Below are 13,104 nucleotides of genomic sequence, written 5' to 3'. Positions count from 1 at the left end.
CATGTTACTGTGCTACTTGGGTAATTTCAACTTATTTTGCTTTTTTGTAATGAATTGCAGCATTGAAATAAATGTTACTGAATAAATGTTACTGAATGAATTAAAATCCAAAGGCTAGTCCTGAGTTCAATAAGACTAGTCTTAACTCTTTGTGAAATCCACCCCAGGAACTTTGATTTTTCATACAATTTTTCATAAACACCATCACTTGTCCCTGTGGTCAAGTTGGAAGACTGCAGACTATGACTTTTGGGAATTTTGTTTTTGTTTTTGTTTTTAAAGCAAGGGGCATCCACAGCAAATTGATGTTAGTGCGGTGGGTAATTTTCAAAAACGTCACCAATGTAGACACGACTTAAAGACTGACCTGAGCTTGGAGTGAGTGACGAATCTTCCTAGATGTGTCTTCCTGTTCTTGAAGTTCTTTCCTCAGCCATGAGGTCTCCTCCTCCCAGGTTCTATGCTTCTCCTCGTGTACCTTCAAGATGGCCGCTTCATTGTTGTCCATTGTGTCTCGTAGTGTAGACAACTGCGCTTCTTTCTCCTACAAAAGGTATAGATAAGTGTTAAATCCCAATTTCATTTTGTTTCATGTAGAAGCCAATGACTCTCAGAAGACCGAAACTTAATCACTATACTAGCAAAGAACCCAATGGAGAGAAGACATAAAGGAAGTTTCAGTTTAAGGTGTGGAAGGAAAACTTCACAGAAATTTTTCTTGGGTTTTGCATTTTCCACCCCAACCCCAATGAAAGGTGACTGTAACAAGAGGACAAGTAAGGCATTGGTGTCATTTTTGGTAGATGGCACTTTCAAAAATAATATCATGAATATCAAGCAAAGATTTAAAATTCAGAAGAACTAGGATGGCAACATTTTAGAGAATTATGAATCGATGTAAAAACTCTTACCAAGACTTTCTGCCGCAAGCTGGCAATCTCGGTCATCTCCGCCCCCTTGAATGACATCTTGGATGAGGAGGCAGAAGATGACGACTTATTGTCGACACGGTTACTGTTGTAATCCACCACACCATATGAAGGGTTGGTGTGGTTGATGCGGACGGGTTTCTTGGGGCTGCCGCTGCTACCATTGCGACTGTTGACTTGCGTGGTCGACTGGCTGATGTTTCTGCGCTTGTAGTCTGGGAGTAGCTTCTGCTGATTCTGGAGGTTCTGGATGCTGCGGTTGAGGTAGTTGAGTGAGTGGGCTGGTTGGATATGCCTTTGTTGCGCCATCTGCTTCCCCCATGCCTAATCACAATGACAATGTCAAGAATTTACATTGGTTTGGCCAATTGACTCAAATCACATCCCCCCCCCCAATCATGACAATAATGCACCATTTGGGAGTCTAAGCAATTTTGTGTAATGACAGGCATCAGGCGATCAGCGTTTTCACGTACCGTGTTTGCACATGATGTCATTGACCACCATCTTTGATGAAACATGCCATCTTGCAAGGCTATCATTGGCTTAGATGCGTAGCCTCACAAGAGTGCGCTTTTCCATTTTTAATCAAACCTGGCGATCGATGACGCATGTGCAATCCATGTATTGACTCCCAAAATGGATGTCGAGCATGGCTCAGCCGCTGCATGTGAGACGCTTGCAAAGAAGTCAATAAGCCAGGTCACACAACATTGCAAAGGGTAGTAAACATAATGCCCAGATAAGAACAAAATATCCCAATATTCTTGCAGGATGTCCACAGTCAATACAAAATGTGTAACAAGTAGGCTTTGGGATAATCATTACATTATATCTTTTCGGACTAAATACTAAGGTATGACCATACCTTTAGGGGTTACAACAAGAAAAGAAAGGGAAAGGGGGAAAATTAAAGGGGGATAGGATTCGTGTTGCTCAGGGATATCTCTTTTTGACCCTTTAAAGGTCGTCCTTGCAGAGGTCAAACAATGGAAACAGAACCACTGCTTGAGCTTGTGGTATAATACGCAACACTATTTCTTTATGAGGTTTTCTTACCTCTGCGTTTTGGACGTTGTGTCTTTTTCAAAAACAGCGCGGCGAAGCAAAAACTTATAAATTAAAGGAGAGATTGTTCCCCTGAAACTTTATATCACCTTTGCATAATTCTGAGGTGGTCGCTGTGCACTGTTGCCTTGGTAACCCTTCTGCTTTGGCGTAATGTCCTGCAGCGAGAGGCATTTGGTCGGTGGCGCCCCAAAATGATTTCCAGCAAAGTTACGTTTCTGGTTTGTCAGGACCACGTCTGGGGGTTGCTGCTTGTTCTGTTGCTGCTGTTGCTGCTGCGGCTTGAGCGGCGGGCGACCGTTGATATGGTCGGGCATGCTGGATGGAGAGCTGGGGAGGCTGTGCTTGGAGGAGGTACTACTAGGGGAGTCTAAGGAGCGGGACGGGGAGATGGCCTTGAGGGGTACCGGGCGAATCATACGGTGCTGCTTGTACTGAAAGAACCAGGGAGAGAACCGGGGAGAGAACCAAGGAACACGGGTAAGGTTAAAGATGCTGACAATCACAGGCCAAGAAATTAATCTTAAAAAAGTTTGGGTACTTTTTGTTTGACACAAAACACAAATGACACAGATTTACATTAAACTTACACTTGCTGTTATTACTGTGATTCGCAATCACACTTGGCCATGCAAATAAGACGGATTTGCAGTTAAGACCAAACTTTATGAAATCGAAGCGTGGATCATTTATGTTAAAAAATATTGATGCATCAGAGAAATATCTATCCCTAGTGAGATGTGACAGAGCAGCCACTGCCTAAGATGGTATTCTTGTAAAAAGAAAACGTTTAGTGCAAGCGGAACATTCTTGTGTCACTCCCTTCAAATTTTGTCAATTCAATTTTTGTGACACAAGACAAATTTACTGGAAATAAGATTTCAAACGACAGTTAAATGCTATTAATTTTGGTTTCACCCTTACACCGATGTGTGTTAGCACTGGACACTCAGTACTGTCCCAAGTTCTGCGGGAACAAATTCAAGGAATATTACTTTGGTGGGATTCCAACCAACGACCTTTGCAATTCTAGCGCAGTGTCATACTAACTAGACATCTATAAAATTTAACAGACAGTCATGCTATTTACCTTTTCAAGCTGACCACTGACAGGAGTGATAACTGGGGGGCCCGCTGTCGCTGGCGGTCCTTCTTCAATCAGTGAATTGTTACTATTCGACTGGCTGCAGTAGTAGGTTACGCTGCCCTCGCGGTAGCCACTGTCGACGAGCGGGCTGGACAGGTTGCCCATGGGCATGGAAGCGTCCGGTGAGTCTCCATCAGATGCGGCTTTGTAGTGCAAGGCTGGGGTGCTTTTCATAAAGTAAGAATCATGTGTGGCATTGAGGGTACATGTTTCCATGATCTACGATGAGGTGTGGATGTAGAGGATACTCGGATGTTGGCAGAACACGTTGACAAATGATATCTGTAAAGATAAAAGAAGATACAAGGCTTAATTGGCTGTTTGTATTTGGAGATTTAAAAAACACAATTTTTTAAGGAGCGAGCTGGAAAATGACTGCTCTATATTCCAACCCTCTGAAGTTCTGACAACTGCAAATACAACCCAGTGTAACACAGCATAAACCAGAAGTCCACTGGGTTTTGTTCTTGCTGTGTAAATTGTATGCTGTAGAGTTGGGATAGAATCTGGAGCTGTAATTCTTCTATGGGTTTCTTTGTTCAGCAATTTCAATGAATGTCTACTAATCTGAATCAGAAGTAACAAATCTTTGGTAAACCTCAGATACAGCAGGAGTCCTGAAGACACCATACAGGTAGACATAAGAGAGACCTTTCTATTCTAGTCCCATCAAAAGCAACTTATTGAAAACGGACCAACTGGCAAACCTCCAACAACACACCAGATGAACATGAACAATCCTGAAAATTTGATAACAACTTCCTCTTCGAGTGAAAACAAAGCTCGCTGAATGTCCAACATGTTACATTTTAGAGGTTTACAGATGCTCTACATCACTCCAAAAGATCTTGAGGTCTGGTTATAACAGAGCCAAGTCTTCTACTCACTGTGATGGCAAGTTTGCCTCTTTCAAGAAAATCTGAAGGCACAGAGAGATCAGTGAGACTGAGAAATCCTGGCAAATCACAAGCCTGAAACCAAGATGTAGGCCTACTTAGTCTATGTCCAAAATGAGAACGTGAATGTCTCTCCAGTTGGTTCCGTGAGTTCCAGCCTTCAAATGACCCCAGTTGTGAAACGCACATGTTTTATAGACTGCTCACATACCAGTACATGTACAATGTCAGTGGCTTAGTGTCATTAAAGCTAATTGAACATGGCTGACATCTTGCCAACAATTTGTTGTTCAAGATAGAAAAGAAAACATACAATGCTGTATTTTTATGTGTGGTCTGATGACCAGTGCTGGCTAAAACAAATTAGGACCAGTCAAAATTCATTCCAAGTGGTCAGTCCAGCTGGCTAGTTGAGTGTTGAAAAACAATGCACATTTAATAATAATATGAATATGGACATGCGTTAGAGCTGGCACACTGGACAAAATACAAGCTAATTGGTCCTGCTGGCCAGTCACTCTTAAAAAATAAATTAAGTGCAAACCATTTTAAAGTATTGCAATTTTGCCATGCAAGTGTTAGCATTAATAAGATCAATCTGACCAATGAAGTGTAAAGTAACTGAATACCAACTTCTAACTTTTAAAACCACAACTTTACATACCAATACATGGGTCGAAATTAAGTGTATTTCCATGGTAGTCAGCAGGGCTAGTGACCAATAATTTTTAGTAGCCCTGATTAGATTTTGGTAGCCCGAAAGACACATTATGTCTCGCGTCACGGCTCAAACTTTACAATACACCAATAACATAGTTCTTTATTGTTTGTGATGATGATTTTTGCATTATTTTTCCACTAGCTTGTCGGGCTATCAAACTGGAAAAATGAGTAGCCCGGCTGTAAATCTGGTAGTCCCGGGCTAGCGGCAATTTCGACCCCTGCAATAAATGTGCCATCCCTTAATAAAGTATGAATGATTTATGAATCATGTCCACTTAATATAGATTTTATGTCAAGAATTCTGGTCTTAAGCCGGTCAGGGTCAGATGAGAGACTTTGATCCATACTCTGACTCTGACTAATATTTTCAAAATTACTATCTCGTTAAATTTTATTTGTCACGTTCACAAGCATATGTACCTGAAACAAACCCTGCAGTCTTGTGCATGCATTCCATAATTTGGGGATAAACAATACATTTGAAGTTAACATGTAGCCTAATGCCTTAGTGTGGAGTTATTTGAGTAATAAATAAAAAGTTTGAAACAAAAAGTTGCATCCCATCCCAGTAAATTGATGCCTCAGCTGGCACATCCCAAGTTGTATCACAACATTTAGAGTGATCCCTGGTTGTATAGCAGACTACAGGTTAAATGGCTTCTGACTGGCGAAGTGATTTGAACATTTATTTTGCTACATGTACTCCTTTAAAGGAACAATAGGTCAAATAAATACTAAAGGCAAATCATCCTTGTGTTTTTCTTTCTTGTATGTTTTCTGTTGGTGTTTATTGTAAAATCCATAGAGTAGCTGAAGGCATTTGACACTAAACAAAATTGAATGAATATCAAGTAAACAAACAAATAAAACAGAAACCCAAACAAAACACACACTATACAAAATCATTTTGTAAAACAATTCAGCTGTTGATTTCGTTAAACTACATGTGGTATTCAGCACAGACTGGGGTGGAGTGAATATCAAGTGGTTTTACAGACATACTTTTCACCAAGATCAGAAAAGCCGAAACAGCTGAGGTGACCGATGTTTTCATTTGGTATTTAAGAGCCTCCACTTAGGGGGTTTCAGGTCAAATGGGTTCACAGTTATCTAAATATCAGAGGATTGTTGAAGAAACAATACAGCTGCCAACGACGTTTTTAAGCTTAGGACTGCAATCAGTAACCAAGTCGGCAGCAGGGGCCGGAAAAACAGTTAACTTCTGGAAATGATAATATTATCGTAAACTTAAATCCCCGTGATAAGAGATTGTTGTGGTTTAACTAGAGTGAAAGTTTGTGAGGAATGTTCCGATACTGGTCTTTGTTTAGGGATTCTTTTTTTTTCCAACTGCCAAAGATGTAGGGCCTCCCTGGGTAGGCTTAGGCCCCTGGGTGATACAATGTAAGCTGGGGGGGACAATGAATTCCTGAGCTATGTCCCTATGTTAATACCACCGTTGCAGACAGGATACAGGTACTATTATTGTACCACCGACCTGACCTGACAACCAACAAATGTCATAATAACACTAGGATTAAAATGTGAACAACTTAAAGGAACACGTTGTTATTTAAAAGTAGAATATAATGGTCCAGACAAGTATCACTCAAAATTGCACGGTTTTCATTTTCGACGCGAATTAACACGGCCATTTATGGGAGTCAAAGTTATGACTCCCATAAATGGCAGACCAAGCAATTTCGAGGCATATTTTTGTAGATCATTGTATTCTACTTTTACAACATCTTTCTAACCATATCAATTTAAGAACAAACGGTTACAGAACGCTTTTCAAAGACCAACTCGACCGATCTAAGGCAACGTGTTCCTTTAAAGAGGGGTTTCACTACAGAGGGTGAATTCAGTTTTATGATGCACTCTATTTTCCAATAGATAGAGTCCTCACGATTTTAAAGTTCATTTCTTGTGTTTTAAGTTCGATTTGGAGTGCCGAGTTGAGTTCCTTTTTGAAATTCGAAACTTGCAAAAACGAACTAGAAACTCATGTGAACGGGGGAAAAAAATTACTTGAACCTAGAAAAACAAACTCAAAAATTAGCTAAAAACTTGAGAAATAATGTCAAACTCTGAGACTCCACTCAAAGTAGCCCTTTTTCTACATAGGGTTTAGCTACAATGTAACTCATTGTCAAACACACAATACCAAAACAACATAACATTATCACTAAAGAACAATGAGTAATGTTCTTAAAACATACCATGTGCTGGCTGGCTTCCAGGTACAACAGCAAAACAATGATCCCTCGCTCAAATTTTATCTACGAAATGTCTGACTCACAAGAATTGTGGACGATTAAAATTAACGACATTGACCATAGATGAAGCCGTTTCAATTCTGCCTCAGCGATTCTGTTCATAATACGGACTGTGTATGTATTTAACCATGACTGGGGCAGCTGTCAGTTGCCTGTTGTTACTCAAGTCCAAGGACACGTGGTGAAAGAATGCACCAGTATATTATTTATATCAATAATAAAACATTGGCGTATATTACAATGAGTTGCAACAAACTATGAAATGCATACTGTTTTATGTATGCATTAAGCACTTGGCTTAAAGACGGCCAGTCAACAATTATTTTTTTCCCCGACAGTGCAGAGAAAGTTTTGTGTGGGTTTAAGTTTTTACACCTTTTTGAAAATATGGTGCTGCGCATGCATTGTTTTAACATTTGTATACATAAACTGCATCCTAGATTAGAGAATGTATACCTCTGTGACCTGTGACATCACAAGTTTACAGAAGGCCAAAGGAGCCTGAACTTCTTGCAGGCACCATTTGTACACAGCTGGAAATGAAAAAAATTAAAATCTGACAACATGGAGATTACACCGGTTTGTGTCTCGCTCTTGTCCAATCAGAAAAATAACTTGAAAAAGTTGAATTTATGCACTTGAGAACCCTTCGATTACAAAAACTGTTCAGGGTTGCCAAAATAAACAAATCTGAACCCCATATGCTGGCATGATGGGGAGTACAACTGGGCATTGTCAAAGCAAAAATCCCCCCTAAAAGAAGGAAAAAAATCCCCCTGGAAAAAAAACTTGACAAGTGAAATTTGATGGCTGAACTTGTAATGGGACACTCCTGGTTCAATCACACTGTGATACAGACATACTGGTAGTTCTAGTGTTACTTCTGGAACCAGATATGAAACCGGTGCCCTTGCTTGACCCCCACCAGACCCCACAGGCCAAACAAGTCATTGGAGTGTTTTAATTCCCCTGTTGTCTACCAGCACAGTAGACAGGTTTGCACCCTGGGCTTTACTTTGTTAGTACCAAGAGGTGAAGTTTGGAGTCAGGAACTTTTCCATGTTTTGGTAGTTTGGTTGATTTAATTGGAGGGGACAATAAGGTTGGTCTATGGACTCCATTATTTCCCTATCACAGTTTCCCATGTGTATTGCAATGCCTCATACATATTATTTGGGGGTTTTACTGCCACATCTAAATTGAAATTTCCTACATGGTCTTATCACTATTGCATGCAGGCCCAAACTTCACAGGGGCATTGAAGGTGATTGCTGCCATGCCCCTTGGTCATTGCCTTGGTGCCCTTGAAATGCTCCAGTAGAAACTTCCTTTTGTTATATAGGGTGCCCTTACCAAGGAGAAAATGCCTTGGTGCCCTTGCACTTTCAAACCAAAGCACACAGGCCTGCAAAATGCCTTGGTGCCCTTGCACTTTCAAACCAAAGCACACAGGCCTGCAAAATGCCTTGGTGCCCTTGCACTTTCAAACCAAAGCACACAGGCCTGCAAAATGCCTTGGTGCCCTTGCACTTTCAAACCAAAGCACACAGGCCTGCAAAATGCCTTGGTGCCCTTGCACTTTCAAACCAAAGCACACAGGCCTGCAAAATGCCTTGGTGCCCTTGCACTTTCAAACCAAAGCACACAGGCCTGCAAAATGCCTTGGTGCCCTTGCACTTTCAAACCAAAGCACACAGGCCTGCCACTGGGTTCAGTTTTCTTGGCTAGTATTTTGATTCAGTTAAATTTTCTGGGCTTCACAACCAGATGTAAATGAATGAAACTTGTGTTTTTTAAAGGTTTTTTAAAGCTGGAATACATCTGCACCATCAGCAATCCGTTTCAGTCAGTGCAAAAACCTCATCCTTCAAATCGTATTTTGTCCTCCTTCAGTCCAACAGAATGAAACAAAACACACAGTTGGATTTTGAAGGATTTATCAGTCACCAGGTCATTGTATTTTGTCCTCCTTCAGTCCAACAGAATGAAACAAAACACACAGTTGGATTTTGAAGGATTTATCAGTCACCAGGTCATTGTCTTCATTAAAAAAAAAAGCAGAGCTTCAACATTCTTTGAAAAGTCAACATAAAGATAAGTAGGATTTGAAACTTTGCATGGTGGAAATATGATATAGAAAAGGTTTGCGGTAACACCATGTAATGACAATGAGTTGGGGTGGTTCTGAAAAGAACCCTTGGTTTCAACATAAAGATAATCAGAAAACTCAACATTAAGCTTATTACCACCACTTGTCATAAACATCAAAGTGACTGTGAATAACAGGGGGCCACAAAACAACAAACGAACAACGCTAATTAAAACACAGCCACAAAAACACCTAGGAATACAAATGAGTCATTTAGTCACTGGTTACTGACCTCTAAATGCTCTGTAACAAACATGACAATCTACAATGTAGGCATGCTTAGATTATGACACACTGGGTTTAAATTTTATGGTGCGTGAACATAATATGTACAGGTATAAATAGTGGTCTAACCACAAACCCTCATTGTAATTGTATACTATGTACAAGGTTTGTCATCCATTTAATAACAGAGGAAACTTCTGAGGGCTTTTGAACAATGCAATTGATTTGAACTAAATTTAACATCCAATGCGTCATTTTGATTTTTGACGCATTACATCTATCTATTATATCTATATCAAGTTATAGGTCTACAACACGAAGGAAACTGACCAGGTAAGTTTTTTGTATAGTAAGGGTTGAACAATAGGAATAAAACCCAGAGACTGCTGAGCTCGGCCACCCTCTGTGTCGTCTGTGGACACGGCAGATTGATACCGCGGGATACGCATGTATGGCAAAATATCATCGCGTGAGACGCGTGTATGGCAAAATCAGCATCACATGACACGCCTGTATGGCAAAATTGCAAGATGTCGGCGCACATAGACTGTTTCTAGTGTGTTCATAGGTCAATGATAATGTCATTGTAAATTTTGCCATACACACGTAACAGAAATGGCGTATGCGCGCCCATAAAAATTGTCTCACAACGAAACCACCCGCAGAATGAGACAGCGTTCTCCAGGTTTTATCTCTATGGTTGAACACAGACAAATTTACTAGAGCTGGACTTGAACCTAGGACCTCCCGATTACTGAGCCGAGGTAATTCCACACAAACAATGTCAAAGACTCTTTCTTAGTCTTATACTTATGTACTTGTTTCCATGTTGTTTGCAACTGCGATCCCTTTAAAAAGTTGTTTGATTTTGTTCTTGTTCTTCAAGGCTTACAAAAACAACACAAACAAAAGTGAACCTTAAAAACATAACGACAAAACTGTTCAGATTGGTCAACCAAAAACCTTTGACTCAAACATATTTCTCCCTCACCTAGAAACGTTTATTGCTGACAAATCCTGACACGCAGAGGGAAACATCTGCCAGGCGCACATAATCAAGATAAACTCCAACGAACAAACATTGACGGCTGGAAAAAATATTCCAAGAAAACAAGACAGCCTCAGTACCAAAATTCAGTTAGTTGATGATTCAGTTGGAGCTTTGATCTAAAAAAAATTATCCATAGAAAATATTTCTTGAAGGTTTATTATAGGTTTATCATTTGTTCTTAGGACGCAGATTTCCCAGAAAGATATTAACCAGAAATATACAACAAAATCCAAGTTTCAGTTGAAAATATGCTGTCTACTTGATTAAGAAATCAACAAAAACCTGTCATTAGTACTTTCATCAAGAACATTGAATCCATCTGCACAAGCGAGGTGTCCAGTGAGTGCCCGTACAAACCGACACCACAGAGAACTTTGCCTGCAGCTGATCTTTGGAGACTGAAATTTGTTGTCATCCCTTTTCATTGCATTACAGTGTGCAAAGGGCTCAGAATTTGCTGAGCAAGGAGACGTTCTGCTAAGCTGATTTGTAACCATTCAAAATACCGTGCAGTAGGCCTATATTCAACTCTGCTCATCATAACTTGTAAACAAAACAAGTTGTTTTGTAAGTAAATGTGTTCTGCAGAGCAGTTAAATTAAGTTGGAGCCAGTTAGCTATGGGGTGGGTGGGGGGGGGGGGGATAAACCCATTTTTATTAAGCATACATGTACATGTGTATGTAGGTATTCAGCACTCGGCAAATAGTGTAGTATTTTTAGCTGCTCTTTAAAAATCGGTTCCATCCAGCCCCAAGGTAATAAAACGGAGGGTAACTTCACAAGAATGTGCCAAGATAGTGCAGTGCTCCTAAAAATAGTACAGGTTACCGGCTAAATTATCAATTTAGGATGATGATTCCGCACTAGTTCTTGGAAGACTCGCTGGCGACCCGGCACACCACAGTTCATTGATGGTTTAAATTATGACGCCAGACTACACACAATCAAATTCCAAAAACTACTACCGTCCTCATGAACCTACCAGTCGATGCAGATGTAGTTAATAAAATAAATTCTCAACCTTAAAGCTCACTTTATGAATGAATGCTTAGAGAATGAGGGCAGATGCACTTTTCTTTTGGAATTTGAACCGTGTAGTTGGTGGTACGGCATTAACTCATATGAACTAATGAACTATTACAAACGGTTCATTGGCGGGTGCTTTTAATCAGGTAATAGTTTGAGGCCATTCCAGCACTGTACTGTTTTCAAAGAGAAGGTTAATATTATTATACCTTTGGTAAATACTATTTAAAGGAACACGTTGCCTTGGATCAGACGAGTTGGTCTATAAAAAGCGTTTGTAACCCTTTTTTTATAAAATGCATATATGGTTGGAAAGATATTTTAAAAGTAGAATACAATGATCCACACAAGTTTGCCTCGAAATTGCGTGGTTTTCCTTTTACTGTGCGAACTAACACGGTCGGCCATTTATGGAAGTCAAAAATTTGACTCCCATAAATGGCCGACCGTGTAAGTCGACGAGGTAAAAGGAAAACCGTGCAATTTCGAGGCATGTTTGTGTGGATCATTGTATTCTACTTTTACAACATCTTTCTACCCATATGCATTTTATAAAAAACGGTTACAAATGCTTTTCAAAGACCAACTCGACCGATCCAAGGCAACGTGTTCCTTTAATTAATGACCATAAAAACTGATTTGGTAAGAAGCACTGCAGCTGTTAACCATTTGGAGAAACCATTACCATCTCAGGAGAGTGGTTTAAAGGAACACGTTGCCTTGGATCGGACGAGTTGGTCTTTGAAAAGCATTCTGTAACTGTTTGTTATAAAATCGATATGGTTAGAAAGATGTTGTATTAGTAGGCCACAATGATCTACACAAATATGCCTAGAAATTGCGTGGTTTTCGTTTTACCTCGTCGACAAACACGGTCGGCCATGTATGGGAGTCAAAAATTTGACTCCCATAAATGGCTGACTGTGTTAGTTCGCGACATAAAATGAAAACCGTGCAATTTTGAGTGACACTTGTGTGGATCAATATATTCTACTTTTAAAACATCTTTCTAACCATATGCATTTCATAACAAACGGTTTCAAACGCTTTTCATAGACCAACTTGTCCGATCCAAGGCAACGTGTTCCTTTAAGAGAGAGACTGGAGAGGTATTTGAAACAATGAGATGAAACATTTCTGCATGAACAGTTTCTCAGAATGTGTGTTCCAATTATGGATTATTCTTCCTTGGACGAAACCACTTCCGAGTCTCGACAGTATCTCAAAAACACTGCCACCTCCAGTAATGAAGCTTTCACAGGTTAGGTCTATTGTGTACATGTACATCTATATTTTTACATGATATTAAAAGGATTAACCAATCGATTGGTTCCAAAAACCAAAGGTTTACTTTGCTTACAAGTTGAAGAAAATCCAACCCAGTTTTCCTGTGGTTATAGAGTTCATAGACGAACAGCAGGAGGCAATTCCCAGCAATTCAGCCAACTGTTAAATTTCCATCAGGACCAATGGAAGACACACAGACACCATCCATCCAGCCAGTATTTTTAATTCACAAAAATTTGCACAAACTACTCATTGTTATTCACTTTTATCTCTACTGCATGGATCTTCCACGGCCATAAAACAACCAACTAAAAAGGCATTT

At 40.0% G+C, this 13,104-nt stretch overlaps 1 protein-coding gene across 5 annotated transcripts in view; it reads right to left on the bottom strand.

Moving 5' to 3' along the window:
• LOC139940473 (uncharacterized) overlaps nt 1-13,104 on the bottom strand; it is a 62,058-nt gene that overhangs the window by 8,168 nt on the left and 40,786 nt on the right. For all 5 annotated transcript variants that reach the window (XR_011786452.1, XR_011786451.1, XR_011786454.1 and 2 more), the window contains 4 exons: nt 3,088-3,426; nt 2,087-2,431; nt 912-1,253; nt 368-544 (listed from right to left, as the gene is read on the bottom strand). Coding sequence is in view for 1 of the 5 variants with exons in the window: in XM_071936747.1 (XP_071792848.1) it covers nt 368-544; nt 912-1,253; nt 2,087-2,431; nt 3,088-3,360 (1,137 nt within the window). In the remaining 4 variants the exon portion in view is untranslated. The remainder of the gene's footprint in view (nt 1-367; nt 545-911; nt 1,254-2,086; nt 2,432-3,087; nt 3,427-13,104) is intronic.

The sequence above is a fragment of the Asterias amurensis genome, chromosome 8, assembly GCF_032118995.1.
Source record: "Asterias amurensis chromosome 8, ASM3211899v1".
Taxonomy (NCBI): domain Eukaryota; kingdom Metazoa; phylum Echinodermata; class Asteroidea; order Forcipulatida; family Asteriidae; genus Asterias; species Asterias amurensis.
The sequence above is the reverse complement of the archived record's forward strand: the minus strand, read 5'-3'. Positions and strand labels throughout refer to the sequence as shown.